The following is a 26,238-nucleotide window of genomic DNA, read 5'->3' as shown; positions in this document are numbered from 1 at the left end:
AATCTACAGAAAAACAAGATATCGAGTGTTCACACTGAATGAGCTGTGAACGTGGGGTCATTCAGTGTAAAAACAATACATAACTGGCAAATATTCTGAGAGTGTGTAAATCTGCTACATGCACCTCATTGAGTAGTGTTGAATACATAGCACAGCTTCTAAAATGAGAGATCTGATAATAACACCCTCGACCCCCCACAATTATCCTCACTGCTATTGAGATACATTGCCTGATGAGGAATCTTCTGTCTTTTTATAGTTCACCACGCCCTGGTCTGAATCAATGACTGACTGCTTTTCAAACTCTGGTTTACGAGGCACTCATATATTTGCTCTGAGAGGTAAAGCACGGAGTGGGTGTGATCACGGCCTGCCCATTTGTTAGGGAGAATTCTCTGTTTAGGCTGAATTTCCTAACCTAGTGAGTCCCCAGCAGCTTTGCTGGATTTCTAGAGTTTGTTTTTTTCTCCTGCCAAGAGTGAGACTTTTTTTCCCACTCTTGGACATGATTTGTGGTGTTCCTTTGAATGTTAGTGTTTTATGGGCTATGGGGTCTTTTACTCCATAGGGTCTCATGTGTTTTTTACTATGTGGGTTACACAGCACCCTCCGTGCAGTAACACAGGGGTGTCATAGTGACCCCCCACCATAGACTCCATACCCTGGGACTGACTACTGTCTCCCAGGGCATGTAAAGTCACCATTGGCTTTACTAGTCCCAAATTACTAACAGAACCAGTACAAACCATCATATTGTGGACGTACTGGTAGGGGCAATTCGATTGACTCTGGGTCTGTTGTTCGAGGGGGCACTGTCCCGTCCCCCCCTCGTCTAGTTTTGGCTGGTGGCAGTGGATAATACTCTTTATATTCGACCGCAAATATATCTCTATGGGATTTTCCCATTGTTCGAGGCTAATACTTTTTAACATACCCTCTAACATACTGCCGGTTTATTTATTTAATATTAATTCACCGGTTGGTATTTTCTGCCAAAACTCAGTTTTAAAATGGCGTTTGTGTTTGCCTCTGTAACTCCAAACCAAAGGTCGAGCCCTTTGTTCCACTTTTGGCGGGCTTCTACACAGAAGCCCTCCAAAGTGGTGCCACTGTCTGGGTACCGCAGGGGGTGTGGTAGGGAGTTTAGGCACCTTGGACTAAGTTGCCTTGCCAACTCAGGTCGCACTCTTGCGTGATTGGCCCAAGTGGTGAGCCGCCCCGCTCACAACTTAGCATGTTTGATTGACAGCTAGGCTGAATGAATGGGGGTTTCTTGCATAAAAGCAGGGCTTTTGGGACTGGAACTTCAGTAGTCGCCACAGGACCTGAAAATTCGACGAGGGAGAAGCTGAGCCGGCCTGCTAAGACGACACCACCAGTGGAGCCCTGCTGAACCGACTCACCACTTCCCAACGACAGAGATCCCCCAGCTGGAGAGTCTTCTTCCCCTGACTGGTGGGCACAACCAGTTTACCTTCTTTTCTCGCATCCCAGGACGTCTTGTGGTCGAATTGCCGTGCCAAGCACCCCGGCAACCGGATAGCCACTTAACACTGGACCGCAAATAAAAGGACCGCTCCTTTTAATTGAGAACTCCGCGGCTGGTTTCTTCCCTGGCAGTTCAACGGACTCCTGCTTTCCTCCCCGACTAGATCCTCTCTTCCTCCAGACGAAGCACTGACTTGCACCCGCTGCCAGGAACAACTGCCCCCGCTGGAGCGTTCTCACCATTTTAAGGTACCGTGTCCGCCAGGCCTCCCTTTCTAAAGATTGCTACAAGGTAACAATAATCCCTTAACCTTCTGGACTGGGCTGGCCGCCTTGACCATCTAACTGGTCCCTTTCTGTTTGGTCCAACTCTTTCTGAACTTATTGCGAGACTTTTGGGCACTTTGAACCGTGTGACCTTGGACACATTTCGACCGGGGCCTCTTAAAGTGGGTCCGGCCTTGTTAACTTTGACTTTACGGTTGTAACCTGCCTTCTTCTCCTACTGTGTTCTTCTGAAAGTGTTGGGATCTGTTTCTATCTTTGCTCTGCCTTTCTCTCCCTTTTAAACCGATTGATTAGAGTGCCATCTTCATTAAGCGCTCACCGCTGTCTGAAAATAAGTGTTGCTTTACTTAAGACTTGTCTAACTAATCGTTGAAGGGAGTGTATCTTTTAGTGACCGTGTTTTTGAACTGCTTAATAGTGGTGCCAGTGTGTTTTACTAGATGTGTTTTTAAATAATTTTCTGAGGCTTGTGGAATCTGCTTAGATCACATGCTGTGCATAGGCCGACATCTAGTGGAAGCTGCGGAGTATTAGTTTGTTTTTCGAAACTCGAAAATGGGCATCGACGCAGGGCGTGCCAGTAATACTATCCCTAGTGTGACGTCCACTGTACCCAAGATCCCTCACGCGTCTAGGATCCTCAGATTGTTTTTTTCCGCCATACTGGTCGGAAGCATTTTGCGGAGTCCCCTGCCCTTAGCCATACTTTTGCTAAAATATTCATTTATTTACATCCTTCCCCATCCCAACGTCGACCTTCGACACTCGACGCCGGCTGGAGAAGAAATCGACCGTCGGCTGCTGCACGACGGATTTGGGCCTCGGCCCGGGCCTCGGAAGGCCTCTGGCCTCGGCCCGGGCCTCGGAAGGCCTCTGGCCTCGGCCCTGCAAGTAGGGAGAGTGGGGGGTTGGACATACTCTACACTCTTGGTATATAGGTACACCTTATACATTTCCTACACTTAACAGCCCGCTGCCTCAAGGTGCGTATGGAGGGTACCCCTTTTCAATTCTGCCCCAAGTGCAATCGCAAATACCCTTGGGTCGACAGGCACGCCACGTGCAATCTCTGCTTGCCGAGGGACCACCCCGATGCGAACTGAGGAGCGTGTAGCAGATTTAAACCTAAGACACTTAAGGACCGTTCGACGAAGCGTTGGGCCCACCATGCCAGGCAGGCGGCCATGGCAGCGGAGGGCGCCTTCAGCGACGGCAGCGACGCCGGACTTTCGGACGGCGAGGGCATTACGGCATCGAAAGACAGCCGAGCGCAGGTCCCCGACCTCGGAAGGTCGTCCGGCAGGGCGGCTATGGGGGAAGACCCCCGACGACACAAGCGCTTCACACACCACACACACACTAAGCACACAAAGTCCAACCGAGACTCGACAACGTCGAGTTCTCGGAAAGAGGCACAAACAGAATGGTCCGATTCGGTGTCCACTGGGCATTCTGGATCGAGATCGCCGCATGACTCCAGGCAATCATCCACTCTTGCCAAGAGTGCCTCGCTCCCTAGGCTAACAGAAGTTCGATTGTCGGAGGACGAGGACGACTTCCACCCCCAGGCCGCGCTCCAGGAGTCGCAGCCCGCAGACAAGATCAGCGAGGCCCCACGCTCGAAGGACAGGGACTCTACCCCCGATCCTCGACGCCAGGCGTCGAAAACCTCCGGAGCCACAAAAGGACAGTGAAAACATTTTTCCACTCACGGGGAGGGGGGAAAACAGCAGAAGAAGCAGCCTTTGCACTCTTTCACACCTGTGAAACACACCAATCCCCCTAAACAGACAGACAAGACCAGGTCTGCTGATATGTCTAAAACCAGCAAATCTACGCAAGATAAATCCCCGAGACTTGCTGAGAGAGTCATTCCCAGTTCCAAAAAATGGTCGAGTGAAGACATAGATAGGGTCATGTCAAGGCATGTCTTCTTTGGCTGACTTTTACGATAAAAATTCAGACCATTTCCTTTTGTATGATCCACAAGGGCCGACATCCTCAGGCTCTAACGATCCTATCCCCCCGAGTAAGAAGCCCCGGTTTGAGACATCGATGAGGTCTACAGACCCCTTCGAGGTACAACCATACTCACAACCATACTCACTGTATCAAGGAGAGGCTTTGGTGAGGACCAAGAATTTGGCATGGTAGAAGAGCAAACCGGGACCGGCTACTATGGGGATGATGAGGACCAAGGCGAGGAAGAGGAAGACCCTGAAACCTACAGAGTAGATTCCCCGGTAGAAAACGAAGCCCCAGTTACCGACTCCCCTGTCGATAACCAACCCCTCCTAAACGAGGTTCTCGCGCGTGCAGCAGAGCATTTCCATATTGACACCCATGGTGTCCAGGAGGAGAGGGACTTCGCAGAGGAGCTAGTGGGAGAAAGGAGGCCTGTTGCCCAGACCATCCATATCCTTAAGTCCATTCAGCAAAGAATAGACCCGTCCCTGGTGAACCCGAACCTCACCAGAGCAGTCAATCCCAGGGTTGAAAAACTTTTCAGGGCAGCCCAGTCTGATCCTCTCTATATAAGAGGACATCTGAAACCAGACTCCCTAGTTGTCACTAACACTCGTAAGAGGGCTGGAACACCCTTGTCATCGTCCGAAGCTCCTCCCGACAAGGAGAGCAAAAAACAATATGGTTTCGGCAGGAAAGTAGCCTCAACGTCCGCCTATCAAGCAAGGATTGCAAACTCCACCACCCTGTTGGCCAGCTACAACTGCCATCAGTGGGAAGAAGTCGCAGCACTCATAGCCTCTGCTCAGGAACCTTTAAAGGGCCAGTTAGCTCGGATTTCCGCAGAGGGTAGAGCCGTGTCTGGTTGCATTTTGAAAGCAACCTTTGATGCCGCGGACAACGCAGGCAGATTGATAGCAGAAGGCACTGTTATCAAGAAACATGCGTGGTTACGGCAGTCTGGTTTTAAGGCAGAAACCCAGGCATCATTGTTGGACAAACCGGTGGAAGCTGATCTGTTGTTTGGTAAGGCGGTCGAGGACGCACTGAAGAATGCCAAGGACGGATACGAGACACTCAAGTCCCTTGGCCAGTTAACCAATAAACCCCCCCTTACCAGAGAGGGAATAGTAATTTTCGTCGCCCACGCGGCCAAAATTCCCAGAGAGGATCTAAATATTCCCAGGGGCAGGGTACACAGTGGAACAACAGCCAACAGTCCACCCAGGGTTACGGCAGGGGTAATAGGAGAGGTTGCGGTAAAGGCAGAGGCAGCCCCAGCAAAGGAGGCGGCACGCCTCCACCAAAGCAGTGACGCTCAGTTCAGGGTCCCTTCTCACGCAACCTCAGTAGGGGGACGCATTTCCAACTTCACCCAGGCTTGGGAAGGGATGACATCAGACACATGGGTGCTGCCAACAGTATCCACAGGGTACTGTATAGAACTACTGAAGCGTCCACGGAACCATCCTCCACGACAAAGAGTACACTCTTTAGAACATCAGAAGATTCTCCTCGAGGAGATCGCCATTCTGCTAGAAAAGGACGCGATAGAACTCGTCCCAGGACACCAGGTAAACAAGGGTATTTATTCAACTTACTTCCTTGTGCCAAAGAAAGATTTGACAATGCGCCCAGTATTGGACTTACGGCCTGCCAACAAGTATGTTAAGCCCCAGAAGTTTCGTATGACTACGCTACAAGAGGTAATCCCCCTCCTAAAAAAGGGGATTACATGGCAACCTTGAATATGAAAGATGCCTATTTTCATATTTCCATGTTCCCAGCGCACAGAAGGTACTTGCGCTTCAAGGTGGACAGTCGGCACTACCAATTCAAGGTACTGCCCTCCGGGATAGCTTCGGCACCAAGGGTATTGACCAAGGTACTGGCGGTGGCAGCTGCACACCTACGCAGGGAGGTTATCCCGGTGTACCCTTATCTGGACGACGGGCTCATAACGGGGGAAACCCCAGTAATTTGCAGGACAAACATTCAAAGGACTATCGACCTCCTAGATACTCAAGAGGGGTTGACCTTTCCTTCAGAGGAAAGAATTCGGAATATACTACTGCAAATTCCGCATTATCAGTCCGGTCACCAAATAACGGTACGCAAAGCAATGCGTTTACTGGGCATGATGGCGTCATGTATTTACCTGGTCCTCCACGCGCGCCTGCGCATGCGTCCCATGCAGGAATGGTTGGCGAAACAGTGGTCCCAGGCAAGTGGTCAGTGAGACGATCTAGTGGTCGTTTCGCCAATACTAGTACAAAGCCTTCACTGGTGGACAAGAGAGAATCTTGCACAGGGAAAACCCTTTTACGATCCCGAAGTACAGGCAGTAGTCCCTACCGATGCATGTCTGACGGGGTGGGGAGCTCACCATCTCCACCACACAGCTCAGGGTCTCTGGTCTCCCTCAGTGGCCAAGAACCACATCAACCTGCTAGAGCTTCTGGCAGTATTCAGAGCGCTTCAAGCGTTCGAGCCCCACCTACTAAACCTGTCAGTGCAAATCCGGAAGGACAGCACAACAGCCATGTTCTACCTGAACAAGCAAGGAGGGACTCGTTCGCCAAATCTGTCCAAGCTTGCCCAGAAAATCTGGATATGGGCACTCAGACGGAACATCTTCCTGTCATCACAACATGTTCCAGGGGAGCTCAATTCCCTAGCGAATGCTCTGAGCAGAGACTCCCTCCCAGAGGAACACGAATGGGTTCTACACAGAGAGGTCGTAGAAGATATCTTCTCTCAGTGGGTTTTCCCTACTATAGACTTATTCACCACAAACGAAAACAGAAAATGCCCAGGATTTGCATCCAGGTTCCCCCAACCAGACTACCAGGGGAACGCCCTGTGGATGAACTGGTCAGGGATGTTTGCGTACGCTTTTCCACCAACTCCTCATCGGGAAGGTGGTGAACAAGATGAACAGTCAGTCGATGACGCTCGTCCTAGTTGCTCCCATGTGGGCAAGGCAACAATAATGGTTCCCACACCTACGCAGGATGGCGGTGTGCGAGCCCATCAAACTTCCAGCCTGGTACAACCTACTGTCCCAGCACCAAGGTCAAACAGTGCATCAGCAACCCAACTCAATGAACCTGGCAGCATGGCTCCTGAGGTCATAGAGTTTGGACCTCTCAATTTACCACAGATGTGTATGGACATCCTAAAGGAATCTAGGAAACCAAACACAAGGCACTGTTACTTTGACAAGTGGAAGAGATTCGTTATCTGGTGCCAGAGTAGACAAGTCACCCAGTTGATTGCACTCCTTCCACTATTGTTACATACATGCTCCACCTGCTAGATGCAGGATTGGTTTTTAACTCACTGAAAGTACACCTGGCAGCCCTGTCGGTATACACCACTTCCCATAACAAGGTCTTGTGGTGGAAAGTACCAGTAGTTCAAGCCTTCATGGAAGGAGTAAAGAGACTTCACCCTCCTATTTCGAACCCACCACCAGGGTGGGACCTTAATGTGATGCTATCTAAGCTCATGGGCCCCCCTTTCGAGCCCATGCATAAAAGCAGTCTCAAACACCTGACTTATAAAACGGCCTTCTTAGTAGCTATTACTTCTATAAGAAGGGTCAGTGAAATTCAGGCTCTGTCAGTGCAGGATCCTTTCTTTACTGTCCATAAAGACAAACTGGTTTTACGCACACACCCTAGGTTCTCACCTAAGTTTATATCTAAATTCCACGTAAACCAGTCCATCGAGCTTCCGGCTTTCTTCCAGGACCCTCAAAGCTCGGCGGAGGTGAAACTACACACCCTAGATGTGCGTAGGGCGGTCCTCTATTATGTAAATAAAACCAGACCGCTAAGGAAAACAGATCAACTGTTTGTCTCCGTAGCTACAGGCAGAGAGGGGGATCGCGTCTCTAAAGGGGCCATCTCGAAGTGGATAATTAACTGTATCCAGCTGTGTTACTCACTCTCTGAAAGAACTCTGCCTTTCACGCCAAGAGCCCACTCTACTAGAGGCATTGGGGCCACTCTGGCTTTTATTGCAAATGACACCATTTGCAAAGCAGCTACTTGGAGCTCTATTCACACTTTTACTCAGCATTACTGCATTGACACCCATTCCAAGGCAGATACACAAGTGGGACAAGCGGTTCTAAGACACTTATTTGCTCATGACCCTTCTCACATCCCACCTCCTTCAGGTACTGCTCGCTAATCTATGCACAGCATGTTATCTAAGCAGATTCCACAAGCCTCTGAAGGGATACATTACTCACCGTAATCGTATTTCTGATGCTTGTATCTGCTTAGATTCACATGCGACCCACCCTTCCTCCCCTCTGAGAGAAGGCGCATGGTTGCTTGTAGTCTTACCTTTCTATCTATCTGCTTGGATTATCTCTACTCACGCTACTCCTCATGCTACCTCATGTCAGAAAAAATACAATCTGAGGATCCTAGACGCGTGAGGGATCTTGGGTACAGTGGACGTCACACTAGGGATAGTATTACTGGCACGCCCTGTGCCGACGCCCATTTTCGAGTTTCGAAAAACAAACTGTAATACTCTGCAGCTTCCACTAGATGTCGGCCTAGGCACAGCATGTGAATCTAAGCAGATGCAAGCATCAGAAATACGATTACGGTGAGTAATGTATCCCATATCTCTTTTACACCAAGCTCTGGTCAGTGTTTACTTGTTCTACTGTTTTCTTTTGACCTATTGTGAATACGCTGTATACTGCCTAACTCTTCTTGAGAGAAGTCTGACTGCTCAGCCACAGCTACCAGGTAAATCTGGGTGGTACAGACTGCTACCAATTGGGTTTACTTCCAACCACCTGTAGTCTTAAATCTTTTGCAGTGGTCCCAGAGGGAACTGCACAGGTTTCTGCCTAACACCATTGTCTCAGTCACTTCAGCTCACACCAGTCTTGTGTGCCTCATCCTCTACAGGATGCCCAGTTTTTGTCTCTTCCCATCTCACCTGTTTTTCCTGTTTGCTTGCGACCTTCTTTTGTGACTTATTTCGCACGGTCCGGGATTTGTATGAGCCCGTGCGCGGGGTCTTCAGATTCCAGCGAGCTTCGTTCAGATTGTCCAGGACAGAACCAGGAAGGAACAATGACCGCGCGTGGAGGCACGGAAGCCGTGACTCAAGCAAGGGCGTAAATCCAGGAAAGTTCGGTAAGGTTTGAGGGATGAAAGGAAAGGAGGAGGAATCAAGGAACTGGGATAGAGAAATCAGGAAATTGGGCCCGAGCGAACTCTGGCAGCACACGTCCAGCTACGGCGAGCAGTAGCGTTGAGACGCGCATAGCCTCAGGGGTGTGTCTGTTTAGTAGTGCGCCGAACGTGGAGTGCAAAGGCTGGGAAGCTGCGTTTCGTATTCGACGGCCATGTTGGGAGGGTTACTCCATTCAGTGCTCTATGGGTCAGGGACCACGAGGTCCAGAAGGGACGCAGGTGACTGTTCATGACAGCATGCCTCCTCTGAAGCCCAGCTCCTCCGGGTTTGCCTGGATGGATGAGATGGTATCTTCGAATCCGCTTGGGGGCATTCATGTTAGACATGGGTTCCCAGGTGCGCTGACCACGTCGGTACCTAGAATCACAAATTCTGGAGACCTCGTATTCGAGTTGGTCATTGACAATCACTGGAGTAGATCTTGGAGCAGTTCGAGAGGGTTGAACATATGGCTTCAGCAGAGAAGTATGGAAGACTGGGTGGATCCTTTTTCATGTTTCTGGTAGTTGGAGTCGAAAGGATTGATGATTTCTTTTATAGAAAAGGGTCCGTAATACCTGAGAGCCAATTTATTTGGTCGTACGTGACGTGGGAGGAGTTTTGAGGATAACCAGATCTTATCGCCTAATGAATAGGAAGGTCCTGGTCTTCTTTTGGAGTCAGCATAATGTTTAACGTCTCTTCGGGCCTTTTCTAGGTGTTCTTTAGCTTCTTTGTGCACATTGATTAGTGTTTCAATCCAGGAATCAACTGTAGGAACTGGGGTTGGATGTGGAAGAATGGACGGTAGGACTGAAGGATGAAATCCTTGACTACAGAAAAAGGGACTGGTTTTGATAGCTGAATGATCCGAATTGTTGTATGCAAATTCGGCCACCGGTATTAAGAGTGACCAATCATCCTGGACCTTGGTGGCGAAGCAACGAAGATATTGTTCCAGAGTTTGATTTACTCGCTCAGTAGCTCCATTGGTCTGTGGATGATAACCCTAAGACAAGGCACGCTGGATTTCCAGTATACAACATAACTGTTTCCATAACTGGGATATGTACTGGGGCCCTCTGTCAGAAATGATCTTGGAAGGTTGCCCATGCAGCCGGAATATGTGTTCTAAGAAAATCCCAGCAAGTTCGGATGAGGATGGAAGTTTGGTTAAAGGCGTAAAATGGTCCAAGTGTGTGAACAGATCAATGGTAACCATTATGGTTGTGTAGCCTCTGGAAGACGGTAATTCTACGATAAAATCCATAGCAATGACTTCCCAGGATTTTGTTGGTATTGCTGGTTGGAGCAGGAGACCTGGTCTTTTATTGTCATGTTTGTTCTGATTGCAGACTGCACAAGTCTGGACATGAAGCTTGATATCGTCCTTCATCCTGGGCCACCAAAACTGTCTTTGTATTAGATGAAGGGTGTTGGTGACACCACGGTGTCTGAATGGAAGGTATCATGACATAGGCTTGTGATCTTTTGTCTCAATCCAGGAGTAGGAATAACCAACCTATTATCATTGAATAGATATCCGTCCTTTGTTTTAAGTTTCCATCGGTTGTTTCTCTTAAACTCCTTCGAAGGTTCTGAGGGCTGATTTCGGATTCGAAATCCTCCAGGAGAGTAATTGCTTGAGCAACAAATATAGTGCTGGGGAACATCTTAGGAAAGGTCCGATCTTCAAGAGGTTCATAGTCAGGACGTCTGGATAAGGCATCTGCTATAATGTGTTCCAGGGAAGCGATGGATTTGGAATTGGTATTGGGCAAAAAAGAAGGCCCAGCGGGCTTGGCGACTGTTTCTACATTTTAGGGATTGTAGGACTGGAGATTTCGATGGTCCATGCGGACTTGAACCGGGTGTTTGGCTCCCAGAAGGAGATGACACCAATCAGTGAAGGCCTGACGGATGGCTAGCAATTCTTTCTCCAGGATGGAATTATGGGTTTCACTGGGAGTCAAGGTGCGGGAGAGATAGGCGTTGGGGTGTTACAGTTTGTTTCCAAGTTCCTGTTTATGGACTGCCCCAATGGCGTAGTTGGAAGCATCTGTTTCAACAATGAAAGGTCGCAGGGGCGTGGCCAGCGGGCTCGGCATGCAGACATGATCTCTGCGAGCTCCCGGGCCGCCAGCAAAATCCTACATTATCCTGTTGAGAAACACGACGAAATGAGCATACACCTGCCTTAAATCGAAGTGTATGATCCCAGCCGAAAACCAGGCGTGTTTTCGAGACGTAGCCGCGACTGGAATACGAAGAAATCTGCTACGAGAAAGTAAGGAGATCGGCCCCAGAGCAGATCCAAGATGGCCGGCGGGCACTGAAACGGAGGGGCTGCCGCGAACACCAGCGACTCTGTGGGTGGACGGCACTGTAACGGAGATCGTCGTGAAGGGCCGAGTGGAGAGGGTGTGGCGTGACTTCCCTGCGCCGCTCCACTCTGCCCCTGTGAGAGGGACCGCCACGAAACTGCCTAGCGACCCAGCGTTGCGGAGACGAGCAGCGCGAGAAACAGGAGTTGGTCTCCGACCGTGGACTCGAGGACCGTGAGACCCAAGATAGAGGTGTGGTCCAGCGCACACCCGTAGGAGAAGGAACGAGAAGGAGATGGATCGAAAGGCGGAACGACTCGAGAGACGCGGGAACGCTGCTGAGGGCGGGAGGACCCAGACTGCTGGTCCCCTCCTCGGGAGCAAGCCACCGCGGGCGCCCTGTCTAATGTAGAGCGCCTTCCGAAGACCCGTAGGCTGTGACGGTGCAGATTTCCATCCAACGCGGCGGAGGAAAAGCCCGGTAAGGAGGGGGAGGAACGGGGCACACGCAACACGAACAGCAGGGAAAGGGGAGAAAACGGCCGCATTCCGCCCCAAACGCCACGACTTGGAAACATCTCATATTTGCAATCCCCAAATTTACAGATCCTCGCATCGCACCTACGTGCCCCCTCTCTAAAAACCCCATTGGAGCGCAAGACATCCCGGGTCTGTCACGATACTGATCCAGCATGGGAAAGGATAGACCAAGAAAGATATCCACACAGAGCAGGATAGAGCAATACGCAACGACACCTATGTCCCGCTCACCGGAACCTCCGGCACCAGTGGATCCCGACAACATGGAGAATGACATTTCCCTTAGGGATGTGATGAGTGCTATCGCCAGCTCCAGAGCGTCTATGGAGGAGAAGATGGACAGTATTGGGGCTGATGTGTCCCTGCTGAGACACGACTTGCAGAAACTGACCTCCCGCACTGGAGAGGCCGAGGCCTGCATCTCAGAAACAGAAGATAGCCTTCGAGGGGTTAATAGATGTATGTCTAGAATGTTGGACCGAATAAAAACCCTGGAGGCGAGAATCGACGACAATGAAGGGAGATCCAGGCGCAACAATGTTCGCATACTCGGCCTCCCTGAAAAGGCCGAAGGGGAAAGCATGGAGCTGTTCCTCGAGGAATGGCTCATGGATATATACGATGCAAAATCCTTTTCCAAGTTCTTCTCCATAGAACGGGCACACCGTATCCCAACTGCCAGGATAACACCGGGGGCACCCCCACGAGCGATCATCGCAAGATTCCTAAACTATAGGGACAGGGATGCTGTGCTTCAGATGGCAAGGTCGAAAGGGGCCATCACCTACAATGGATTGAAAAACGCTTTCTTCCCGGACTTCACCAGGGAAGTGCAAAAAGCGCGCCAATCATTTGAGCCACTAAAAAAACGGCTGCAGGCATTGGGAACAAAGTATGGTCTAATCTTTCCCGTCCAACTCAAGATATTCCACCATGGAACCACTGTCCATTTCACAGATCCAAAAGAAGCGTGGAACTGGGCCGAGAGACACATAGCAGGCGACTGGTCCGTTAAAAAGAAAACAGGAGGCGAAGGGAATGAGCTGCATCCTGAGAGACGACCAGGGGACAGACCCCAACAACAGCAGGAAGAAATACTGCCATAATGCAACACGCAATAATCATCTGTTGTCAACCAGAGCTGGCCATATCACCGAACAATGAGATGAAAAGAAGTTCATACCACAAATGGTAAATAAGTAGCCATGAATACGCAACGGCTGGCGGCCACACCAGAGCCACCTCCCTAAATAAAAAAGAAACCGCAGAATACCCAATAAGTTACTAAGTTATGAAAGGGCGACAGATACTTCAGTTGGGGACGAAGTGTGGGGAGGGGGGAGTTGGGTGTAAACTTAGAAGATGGGAAAGCTCAACAGAACAAAGCATACAGACATTAGAAAATAATCAAATATCGGCTGATGACTCTCTGCCGTCAAATGGATATAGGCAACACCATTATCCCAGGAAGACGTGAAGGCACCTAGGATCGCGAGCACTGAAATACCGCTGCAGGTTGACAAAATTGGTGCTCTAAAACTTCTTACCTGGAATGTGAACGGTCTAGGTAACAGCCTAAAAAGGCGACTGGTGTGGCAGCTGTTGAACAGGCATGGCCCAGACATAGTCTTCCTAACAGAAACTTACCTAGCAGGCACCTCCAACGCGCTGTTTGATCGCTCAAACTACCGTACAGCAGCACAGGCAGGCTTCACGATGGGGGCCAGAGGAGTACTGATACTTGTACATAAAAGATTGCCACTCACCCTTACAAAAATAACGCAGGATACCGGGGGCAGGTTCGCACACGCCACAGGCATGTTATGGAATAAATCGCTATCCCTACTGGCGATCTATGCCCCGCCCGCACTGCAGACAATCTTGCTTGAGGACATAACGCCTCTGATGTCCGACGACGCCTCCGATGTCCTGATCCTTGGAGGGGACTTTAACGATGTCATAAATAACACAGAGGATCGCACACATCTTCGCAGCAGAGACCCCACCCAGCGAACCAACCTGGCTTCCTTTGCGAAGGCACTTGGCGTCAGAGATGTGTGGCGCAACCTGCATCCTGGGGAAAGGCAGTACTCCTATCACTCCAGGGTACAAGCATCGTTATCGCGCCTAGACTATTTCTTTGTACCCGCAGCGATAATGCACACAGCAACACAAGCGGAATACCTCCCAAGAGGGATTTCGGACCACTCCCCTCTACTCATATCAATTACAACATGCAAACCAAAACCCCCGCCTGTGTGGAGACTGAACAATTATCACCTAGGCTCTCCTGAATTGGTGGAACGCCTGTAAGAAGCTAGCACAACATACTTTGAGCTAAACGAAGGATCGGTAGACTGCCCTATCACACTATGGGAGGCCTATAAACCAGTGATACGAGGAGAAATTATCTCCTGGACTACAGCACAAAGTAACAATATCTAGAGTCAATAAAGGAGGCGGAATTAAATGTAGAGCAGGCAGAGCATCTACGCCAAGACTGTGCTGACACGAACAGGGCACTAACCCTGGCACAGAAAAAAACTCCAAAACATTGCACTGGACAATGCAAAACAAGCACATAATGCAATGAAAGCCAGAATCTACTTGTAACGCTCACCTGATTCCCACGGAGGCGCTGATCCCGGCTGGGCTGCTATCGTTTCTTCAGTTGAGAAGCGTAGAGCTCGGACGACTCTCAGGACTGGGCTTCCTCTTATCGAATGTCTGACTTGCAGGGTAAGTTTTCTGCAGGTGGAAGAAAAAGGGTTAATCACCGTTTGATGGGATTCCTTCTCCCACCAATCGCCAGTTTCTCCCACAGCCTAGCTTTCTACTTGTCTCGGCGAGCTCTCACCTTAGGCGTATAAATGCTGAGCTCTCCATCCTGCGTCTGGTGCAGGGGTGCGTGGATTCCAGTTATGTCACTGGATGAGTTCAGTGTTGAGGCTCAAGTCTTTTGCGGCCTTAGTTGTGGCACTGGTGCTGGGATGCCGAAGAGCGATGCCGCCGTTACTGCACGAGCGGATGCCTGTAAGTATACTGTAGTCTTTAGGCTTTAAAAGATGGGCACCTCAATAATGTCCCTTTTCCTTTGTTTCAGGCCTCGGGATGCTGTGGGCGTAGTTTTCCGTTGCCGTGCACGTGCCGATGCCCGTAAGTATAATGTTTGTTGGCCGCTTTTAATGGCACCTCTAATAATGTCCTTTTTCTAGTTTTCAGGTGCCGGGATGCTGCGGTTGATGCGGCCGCTTCTGCGCATGCAAAAACTGGTAAGTTAAGATGAATGCGACTGCCTTCACCCGAACCCCTTTTTAATTATGTCCTTTGCCTTTCAGGTGCAGAGAAGCTGCCGAAGAGAAGGCCGCGGTTAGCTCCGTTGCAATCACGGATGGATCAGGTAAGCGGGCGCGGCTGCGAGCGAGTTGCACTTTTCTAACCTTATGTTTATTCTTTGCAGGTTTTGCCGGTGACTGGATTCCGGGATATGGTAAGTATTCTGTGTCTTTCTTTATCCACAGGTTGCTGCGCGGAAGCTGAAGATGACTCTGGACCTGGAATGCAGGAGCCGACTCAGTGAGCGTCCTGCTGCTGCTGCAGAATAACGCGAAGCACGTGTTTTCCATCGGGCGTGGTTTAAATAGCAGAGAAGTGCTTCCAGTGTGTGTTCTTCCACCGGTTCCACCCAGGTAAGAAAAGAGTTCCTGAATGGAGGGAATAGTTCCTCCCAGCCCTGATGGCTAGGGACTTCAACCAGACTGGATTGTTCTGGGTAAATATGCAGCATGGTCTGCCTCAGGTAAGTCCACCCAAGCATTATTACACTGTTTATCAATATGAGCCCGGCGCCTATGGCGCCGGGACTGACACCCTTCATGAGCCTGGCGCCAAAGGCGCCAGGACACGGTCCAAAGGGCCCCTGTAGGGTCTGCTGGGTCCGGAGTAGTGGAAGACGGTTCTGCTTCCGAGGGCGCTGGGCCAGTCCTGGCCCCTCGGGAGTAGCGCCCATGACACTACTAAACGGGTGACAAAGCAGGGAAGATGCTTGCCTGGCTCGAGCAGAGAGATGAGGGACACAGCCAAGTGAGAATGATCACAACCCAACAAGCGGAACCTTGCCTAACAGATGCGGAGATAGCCGAAGAGTTTGCAAGGTACTACGAGGACCTATATAAAGCACCAGCGCCTGCCCCTGAGACCTCCATGTTGGAACAGATCTCTCTCACCTCCTTAAATGCTGAACAAACTGCTGCCCTAGAAACAGAAATTACTGAAGATGAAATCATAACTGCCATGATGCAACTCCAATCCGGGAAAGCACCCGGGCCGAATGGCATTCCCATTGAAACATGGAAGAAGATAGGAGGTAATGAACTGGCTCCTCATCTACTCAAAATGTACCAGCAAGCCCGAACCACAGGCAGCCTACCAGCAGACCTCAGAAAGGCCACCATAATTGTTAGCTACACGCCTGCAACGGGTCATAACATCTCTGATTCACCCAGACCAGTGTGGCTTTATGCCTGGCAGGTCTACAAGAATGAATATCCGAAGATTGCACTTAGCCATTGAACTCGCCCAGACCCTGAACATCCCTCTAGGAGTTCTTGCAATTGACTTCGAAAAAGCATTTGACTCTGTCTGCTGGGAGTCACTCTGGGAGATCATGCGCAAAATGGGGTTCGGGGAACAATTCCTATCCTGGGTCCAACTACTATACAACGCACCGATGGCAGAGGTCCGAGTGAATGCTTGGACATCTCGCTCCTTCTCTTTGGGAACAGGGACGCGACAAGGCTGTCCCCTATCGGCCCTCCTCTTTGCACCGGCCATGGAACCACTTGTCCAACTCCTGAGGGATGCACCCACATGGAGGGGTATCCCGGGCGGACTAGACTGGGAAGATAGGGTGTCATTATACGCAGACGACCTGTTGATATACATGCGTGATCCCAGGTCATCATGCGCAGTGGTGACGCAACTACTCCAGAAATATGGGGCCTTCAGTGGCCTGAGGGTAAACTGGTCCAAATCTACAATATTTGCATTAAACCAGCTAGGCATGGAACCCCCGGAGCCCTGCCCATATAGAATGCCCCCGGATCACTTTCAGTACCTGGGTATCAAGATCACAAGGAACCTTAAGGAATACACGTCCAATAATTTACAACCCATTACAGACCGGTTTGAGGGGGATGTGCAACATTGGAAGTCTCTACCACTGACCCTGCTAGGTCACGCAGCACTATTTAAAATGCTAACACTCCATCAATACCTATACATCCTCCAAAACACCCCACTCTACATACCAGGGAAAACATTCCAGAAAATAGAGTGTATACTCAGAACACTTCTATGGGGAAGTGGACGACCAAGAATAGCACTCCAGAGATCGATATGGGAGAGTGGCATTGGCCTACCGAGGCTGCAATCCTACTACTGGGCCGGCCAAATGTTGGTGATTAACGACGCACTGCATGCAGAACCCACGTTACCACATGTGAGAGCATCACCCCCCCTGAGGCTATATGCTGCAACACCCAGAGTAGATCCCGGAGACATGGCTATGCTGCCACCTCGCATCTGGAGGGAGGCACACGCTTTTATGAGATGGGACGACAAGGTCACACCGTTACAGCCCCTATGGCACAATAGGAACCTCCCCGAGTAACCAAACTGCCAGAATGTCCCACATGGATAAGGTGTGAGATAGGAAAAGTGGGAGACTTCATAGAAAACGACAACATTAGACCATATGAAGACCTGGCCTTGTCCTTCAGCCTCCCAGAGTCAGAACGATATCACTATACACAGCTGCGACCTGCACTACAACATCTCCCTGCCCTTTCCAACATGCCGGATAGTACCCCACTAGAACGCAACATAATTGAAGATCGAATCCAAGCAAAGGTCACAACAGTAATGTACAATGTTATAACCTCCTTTGCCACACCAGAACTGACACGGCTGAAAACAAGGTGGGAAGAGGACGTTGGGGAGATCATTTCAGAAGACTGGGTCCAAATTCTCATGCACCCCCGGGAAACCGCCATCTCAACTAAGCTAAGATTTGTACAGCATAAAATACTCCACAGAGTCTATTACCCGAGAGTAGCCCTGTACAGTTGGGGCATAATAACGGAACCTAACTGCCTGCGCTGTCGCGAAGAAGTAGGAACTTTCTTTCACATACTGTGGGAATGCCCGCATATTAGTCACTACTGGCAACAGTGCTGCGATATCCTTACGAAGGTACTACGGCAAACAATCCCCAGAGATCCTAAACTGATGCTACTAGGTGCAGACAGCGAAATAGATCTACCCAGATATGAGAAACTGTTTTATGACCACGACTGCAATAATCAAAAGAAATTTAGCCCAGCTCTGGGGTGCAGCACAGACACCACAGGTGAACCAGTGGATCACAGACGTACAAATCTGCATAGCCATTGAAAAAAGAGTATATAGAGCCAGGGGATGTCCCGAGAAGGCAGAAAAGATCTGGCAATGCTGGGAGGACAATGTATGAACCCTTGAACCACACGACCTGTTAACAGGAGCTACGAAGACAAGTAGCGGAGATCTCAGCATGTGAAATAATATGCAATATATGCAACCTATATGAGCACATATACCATTGAATGTTAATGTTGTAATGTTATGTGCTGGCCCGACTAGGACCAGCGGTTTTTGTGTTGAAAAATCAAGAAAATATGTTATAAAAAAAACAATGAAGGGTCGGTCAGTGTCAGGTTGAGCAAGGATGGGAGCTTGTGTGAACTCCAACTTTAATAGTTGAAACGCCGAATCTTGGACTGAGGTCCACTGAAAAGGAGTGTCCTTCTTTAATAATGTAACAATAGGATGAACAATCGCCGAAAATGCTGGAATACACTTTCTGTAGAAGTTAGCAAGCCCCAGGAAGGATTGCATTTGCTTTACGCTAGTGGGAACACGCCAGGATAGAATGGAATCAACCTTCAAAGAGTCCATTCCAATCCCCTTTTGGCTAAGAATGAATCCGAGATAGTGAACAGCAGATATATGAAAAAGGCACTTCTCGGGTTTGGCCAGGAGTTTATGTTCCCGTAGACGTTGTAAGACTGCCCTTATGTGCTCTTCATGTTTTTGATGGTCCTTGGAGTATATCAGTATGTCGTCTAGATATACAATGACGAAGAGGAACAGCATATCAGAAAATACCATCCATAAAACGTTGGGAGACTGCTGGGGCATTAGCAAGTCCAAAGGGCATAACTAGATATTCAAAATGGCCAAAGGGTGTTCTTAAGGCTGTCTTCCATTCGTCACCTTCCTTTATACAAATAAGATGGTAGGCGCCCTGAGGTCTAGTTTTGTGAAGATGACAGCACCTCTGACAGCTTCCAGGATGGCTGAGATGAGAGGCAATGGATAACGGTCCTTAAGAGTGCATTGTTTAAGGCCACGGTAATCGAGACATGGCCTAAGCTCCTTGGAATCCTTCTTGGGAACAAAAAATAGCGAGGCGCCATTTCCATTTTCCAGATTCGTATCCAGGTATTCCCGGAGGGCCCTCTTTTCAGGTTCTGACAAGATAAACATTCTTCCAAACAGAATTACTGCTGAAGGTTCGGTATCGATGGCACAATCTTCAGGTGTGTGGGGTGGTAGAGCTTGAACTATGGCTGTTGAGAACACATCTGTGTATGCCTGGTAGGCCCTGGGAATCTGGGTGACGTTGGAGACGGTGACTGGTATTTGCTGATTTTCTTGGTAGTCTTCAGAGGGCTTTGGTAAGGTGTTCAGGGACAAACAGTGGGACATACAATGTTCTGAACCAAGAAATGGAGAGCCTGCTGCCCAATTGATATAGGGATTGTGCTTCTGTAACCAGGGCATGCCTAGAACCAATGGATAGTGGACAGATCTTATAATATCAAACTTAATCCTCTCTTAATGGTGGTTTATGTAGAGAAGAAGCTCCTTGGTTTGAAGGGTTATGGGTCCTGAAGACAGGGGTCTTCCATCGATAGCTTCAACAGGTTGCATAGTCTCTCGTGTTTCGCATGGAATGTGATGAGTTGTGACCCAATCAGGATCTGTGAATATGCCCATGGCTCTGCAGTCTTCAGGATGGGGTAGGATTCTTTCTTGGAAGGCGATAGAAAGGCCTGTAGAATTGCAAGGTTATTTTGTCCAGGAGAGTTCAAGGAAGGAATTGATGTGGAGCAGACCCCATTCTCCCAAACTGTGACCCATCTGGGATCGGGAGCTGGTGTTTCCCCAACGCCGTGGAGGAGCAATAGGGCACTCTGACAACATGTTTATCGGAGGCGCAATACATGCAGAGACCAGTGTGAATACGGCGCATCCTTTCTTGTGGGGTGATGGGTCCACGGAATGCCCCCAGTTGCATGGGTTCTGGATCTGAGGTCGGAGAAACTGCTGGTTCTGGAATGGAAGGGTGGTCTATGGCAGCCTTTTGGAATGATGATTTCGACTTCCTTTTCTCTGCCTTTCTTTCCTGGATTCGGAAATCAATTTGCAGGGAAAGGTCCAAGAAGGCCTGTAAGAAATTAGGGCGAGCTACCCTGGCTAGCTCGTCCTTAATTTCTTCATTCAAGCCTCTTCTAAAGAGTGAAGCTAGCCTCTTGGGACCAATCAGCTTCCTTCATAAGTTGTTTGAAATGGGTGACATAGGTAAGCATATCCTGGGATCCTTGTCGAAAATCAAGTAGACGTTCTTGAGCGCTGTAGACCTGGTCAGGGCGATCAAACATGGCCTTTAGGGCTTCCCCAAATCCATTGTAATCATACAGGAGGGCGTCACCCGAATTGACTAGGGGAGTTGCTCAGGTTAATGCGTTGCCAGTGAGGTGTGATATCATAAACCCCACCTTTGCTCTAGGGGTGGAAAAGTAGTAGGGCTTGAAGGTGAAATGCACCAAGCATGAATCAAGGAAGGCACGAAGGGTCTTTGGAGAACCATCATATTTGTCCACCACTCCTCCCAATAACACACTTTGCTTGGTAGCAGAATCCCGAGACAATACCAGCTGCTTTAAGGCAGCGTTCTCAGCTTTAAGGTTTTGAACTTCTGTGGTGATTTCCTGCATGCCTTGCATGGGGTCTTGAACCGCGGCTTCCATCCCTGTATCCGTGTCGATTTTTAGGCGTCTCAATCTGTCACAAGTCTCTCCCCTTCTCACCTGTTTTTCCTGTTTGCTTGCGACCTTCTTTTGTGACTTCTTTCGCACGGTCCAGGATTTGTATAAGCCCGTGCGTGGGTCTTCGGATTCCAGCGAGCTTCGTTCAGATTGTCCAGGACGGAACCAGGAAGGAACAATGTCCGCGCCCGGAGGCACGGAAGCCGTGACTCGAGCGCGGGCGTAAATCCAGGAAAGTTCGGTAAGGTTTGAGGGATGAAAGGAAAGGAGGAGGAATCAAGGAACCGGGATAGAGAAATCAGGAAATTGGCCACGAGCAAACTCCGGCAGCACACCACCAGCTACGGCAAGCAGTAGCATTGAGACGCGCAGAGCCGCGGGGGTGTGTCTGTTTAGTAGTGCGCCGAGCGTGGAGCGCAAAGGCTGGCAAGCTGCGTTTCGTATTCGACGGCCATGTTGGGAAGGTTACTGCATTCAGTGCTCTATGGGTCAGGGACCACGAGGTCCAGAAGGGACGCAGGCGACGGTTCATGACAGTTTTAGGCTTGGAGGGGGTCCTCGTTGCAGCTACCTTTCCAGGGTGCTAGGGATCCTTTCTGTACTTGATGTACCCAGCTCCAACACAAATCTTTGGATCTGCTCCACCCTTTCACTCGACAACAGAACAGCGAAATTGGCAGGATTATTAACACACACAGATCTAGACACAAATCAGTGATTTTTGAAGTCTCCAGCCATCCTCCTTTGTTGATCGCTGGGAGTTGCCTCTCTTTTCATCCAACTGACATAGTCACCCAACAGTTATAACTTAAGCTCTATTCCATGCATAACCCGTCACAATTCAGTTCAAACGTTCATAGAGGGGCAGTCATGTTAACTTTTTGACTTATTTTATGTTACCTCAAAAAGAATTAGGTATTTTATTACTCTGGGCTCTCGGCTTGAGGCATTGCTTAGGAAACTCTTAATCTGTGTTTCAGTTAATTTTGCTTCTTTCCTTTTTGTTTGGTCAGCAAAAGCACTGAGCAGCTTCTCCAAGCTTCCTTGGCTGTCCATGTCAAATCACCCGACGCGTGCCTGATATGATAGTTAATTTATATAGCACCTATACACAATGTGTTTCAAAGCGCCTGCAAAGATAACTTTCTAGTCAGCCGTGAGACTTTTGTCCATTCACATATTTTGCCATTTCTGTGGTTCTGAATGCAAGACTGTACAACATGTAGCATCTTAAAGTACCCGTGAAGTGCCTCCCCTGTTCTATTAACTTAAACTTCTGCATCACAGGCTTCACGTTGGATTATATATTATTGCCCTGCTACATCTGAGCAGGAGGAAAAGAGAGGGAAAGCAAAGGAAGCCAAAGGGCTATCCATTAGAAACAGAATGAATGGGAAGGAGGACGACACGAGGAAAAACATGGCTAGGTTAAAGAAAAATAGTGAGGGGCAAGTAAAAAAAAACTGCAAAGATTAGTGATAAGAGGCAGTACGAACAGGTGATGGAATGGAAGAAAATTAACATGGGTGCAAGGAATGCAAAAGGGGGATGCAAAGGATGGGTGGCTAGGAATTATGAATAGTATGGATGGCTGTAAAATAGAAGGGGTCATGGGTGGATGGACAATAAATGGTTCATTGGTAATGGATGCAAGCGAAAACATTTTCTAAAAAAGGGATAAGGGATTGGAGAGAAAGAAAGACAATGACTCAAGTTCTTGGCAGGGTCCTCTGTGCAGCTGTGCCTGTTATACGGTAATTGGGGTGTGTGGGGATGAAATTGTATATGTTCACTAAGTTGATGTAAACTGTATGGCCACTATAGATAGAACTGTTTACTACAAGCCAATAATGAGTTCTGTGTCATTATTGGAGTACACAATATACCTATGTGGGTATGCTAATAACTGAAAATCCTCTTTTCTTCTATTAGGGATGAACAGGAGGCTGAGCACTTCAAGGAGGAGGTGGGCAACCTGAATACACTGATTAGTGATTTGCAGAAGGACATTGAAGGCAGCCGCAGCCGGGAGTCTGAGCTGTTGGGATTCACAGAGAAGATGACTAGTAAGAATGCCCAGATTCAGTCTGAAACAAATTCCTTGCAGATACAGCTAGATACACTTGCCTACAGTGAAAGAGACTTGCAAAATCAGCTTGACGGAATGAAACAATCCAATGCAGATTTGGTAGGTAGAACCTTTTTACATGCATTGTTGACTGTTGTACCTTAGGGTATAGACATTTCTAGATGATTGGTATGTTTTTTTTAACTGTCATTAGCTAACGTCTGGAGGAGAACCAAGCAGGGAAGATGCTCCACATGGTGGCAGAATCGGTTTTGTTGTTTCTGGACTGCTTCTCACCATTCCTCTTCTTTCATTCTTTTAATCAAATATTGCCACCCATTGTCTTTAGTGAAGGTTCATGTCATGCTTTTTTTCAGGCTATTGATGATCATGTGGTCATTGAGATATAGATCAAAATACTCTCTGCAATTTTGCCATTATCTTCCTCCGTACCAGCCATAAATTGCCCTTGGGATTTAAGGTGGGGTTAACTCTTGTAGTTGAGTATGGTGTACTGGTTCCTTTCAATTATCATGATGATCCTGTCCACCTCTGACCCAGACCCTATTAAAGTTGGAATCTCTTTGCTGCTTCGTTTGGAAACCACCTCTCCAGTCTACTCCTTACCTGTCCACCCCTCATATCTCTCTTTTCCCCCCTACTTTCTTTTTCTTTTGCTGTTTGATGTTATGTGGTCTTTAGTTGGTAGATGTTATGGGATGTTTGGTGTACGAGTGTGTATGGGGGGATTTGTGTGTAGTTGATTTAGTTTCATGTTGGGTTTTTCAGTGTATGTAAAACACAACCTAAACGGTTTTTATGGGAGAAAAAGGATACAGAAGTCCAATGAGTGACTATCAAAACATATTTACTAGACGCATGTGAGAAGACAATGGCCTATCTGGCCCTTGAGAAGAACACCCTAACCCTAGCGAGAGTGCCTGTCCCTAGATGGCGAGTGATGCAACCTCTATCCAAGAGGGATGAAAAAACAGGAAAACTCTCCCTAATACTCATCAATCGTGTGGGTAATACTCGAACATTCAATTTATGTAAAGGCAGCAACATCCGGCATGAAACCAACACATGAATATCAACTACAAGACGTGTGATTAGATCTTGTAGAGAAAAACTGCAAAGCTAACGTGGTTTTTGGTGCCATAGGAATTTCAAAAATACATGTATTCACCTTCAGGCTAACGTAATGGCCACATGTGGATGGTTTCCGTGTGGGATGGAGTATCAAAATAACTAAAAAATGAATCCCAATCTACATGGAAAATCCTTAAAAGGCTCACAGCTTGTGAGAAAGTTACACTATACATAGGAGTATCCCCCATCACTCTGGAATATGTCAAGAGGCTATGGGAACACCATAACCAGGAGTGTCGACCGGTTTTGATGGTACTATCAATTTAGACCATTTTCTTCAGGACAACTGAGTTAGTGATGAGATCAGTACCTCTTCCAGCATGAGACTTCCTGTGTGTGCTGCACCGTCCCCTGTGAGGCAATACAAACAACAAAAAGGGCTGGGCTTTAGTCCAACACTAGACAATCCACCAGTTGAGTAAGTGCATATTGTCTAAAGAAAAAACTGAAATATATCCGGAAGAGATGTTGGCATACGAATATGCTGCCACAAGCTGTGTGGCTTTTTGTGTATACAATCCCGAAATAGGGGGTGGGGACAGGACCGGGGGAGGTGGAGGGCAAAGGGGACCCCAGGTGCTCCAGAGAACTGCCAAGCAAGTGTGAATGCAGCCTATGTAATACATCAAACCCCTGTGAATGTCATGTGTGTTAAGAGAAAGACATGCCGCGTAGGTATATGTGCTGACCTGTGTACAGGAGCTGCGTTCGCACGTAGCAGCAGAAGAGAAAAGCTGCAAAGGTACAAAAGCTTCAGTCCCTGAAACATTGGTCAAGTGCTGACTGCAGATCTGGGCATTTGTGGGACTCGAGCGGTCCCTGAAAAAACAGATCTTACCTCAGTGTTAGTGAGCAGTGAGCACACAGGGGTGACCGGTGTAGCTGTATCGGGATGCATCTAGCAAGCGCATCGGGCTAGGAAGAATTCTTCCGCATACGTCAGGAAGTGACATAGAGCAGGCGCGCTCATCCATTGGTTCATGATGCGGCTCATGGAAAGAGGCCACGAGAAGGCTGGGTAAGGGGCTGCAAGTGTGGATGCATTCAACGGGGAGAACTTAGGACAAGTGAAAAAACGAAGAACACATGGAGGATAAAATCTGTGTTACTGAAAAAAAGTGTGTTCAACCTGGCCTTGCCTAGTGCTAATGGAGTCTGAGTATGCGCAAATACATGCGCGTACACTCATGAATGTAGTGCTTTCGGTTTTTGCCGAAGTAGATGTATGCTTGTGTGTTGTTCAGTGTTTCAGCGTGCATATGCTGGATATTGGAGAGTTTTTAGTAGGGTGGATGGAGAGTTGTCTGTGTTCTTTTGTGCCATGGTAATGTTGATCTGTCGTTCATATTATTCTATGGTGATTTGCAGTAGAATACTTTTTCATTGGTTAGTGTGATGAATCCAGTGTAGCCAGGGGACGGCAGCCACTATCTGATCCTGACCCTGGGGCTTATATGAGGGAGGATCATGTGGGAGGAGACAACTACCGGGGAGATATGGTGACTTCACTGGAGACGACGTGGTATCCCCACCCCTTCCCATGACAAAGAACCCCTAATGCCAGAGTTCTTAATGGCTTATTGTTGTGTTGGTCAGATCCGCACTTTTGACTCAAACACTCGGAACACATGCATAAGACCTTTCATTTCCAATATGCTGTTGTGTGGAATCCCTGGGAAAATCCATGATGGAGTTAAGTCAAATATCATATATGGACTCCAACTCCCATAATCACCCAGGTACTGAGATAATGTGGAGTATGAGGGAGCTTATGCAAAGTGATTTTAACCCGAACTGCAACACACAGATTAGTTGTTTGCCAAATTCCCAGTGCATAGGACATTTAAAAAATGACAACCGCACTATGGGAAGCTACACTTCGTGAGTTTGAAGGACACAGAAGGGCTTGCTGGCACGGAGAAGGCCACCGGAACAGAAGAGGAACGCGGGTGGGCAAAGAAGGTTGTGGCGACAAGGGGAGAGGCAGAAGTTGCACTCTTCAGTCCGGACCGAGAGGGGAATTTGGTATGTCCCTACAGAGCCATGGAGGATG

General features: G+C 48.6%; 1 protein-coding gene across 1 annotated transcript in view; it reads left to right on the top strand.

The window, feature by feature from the left end:
• Positions 1 to 26,238, top strand: part of CCDC186 (coiled-coil domain containing 186) — a 1,219,714-nt gene that overhangs the window by 843,735 nt on the left and 349,741 nt on the right. The window contains exon 11 of the mRNA XM_069611867.1: positions 22,898 to 23,153. Coding sequence (XP_069467968.1) covers positions 22,898 to 23,153 — 256 coding nt within the window. The remainder of the gene's footprint in view (positions 1 to 22,897; positions 23,154 to 26,238) is intronic.

This window comes from Ambystoma mexicanum, chromosome 8, assembly GCF_040938575.1.
Source record: "Ambystoma mexicanum isolate Mex_15411 chromosome 8, UKY_AmexF1_1, whole genome shotgun sequence".
Lineage (NCBI taxonomy): Eukaryota > Metazoa > Chordata > Amphibia > Caudata > Ambystomatidae > Ambystoma > Ambystoma mexicanum.
This window is presented reverse-complemented; position numbering and strand designations above follow the sequence as displayed.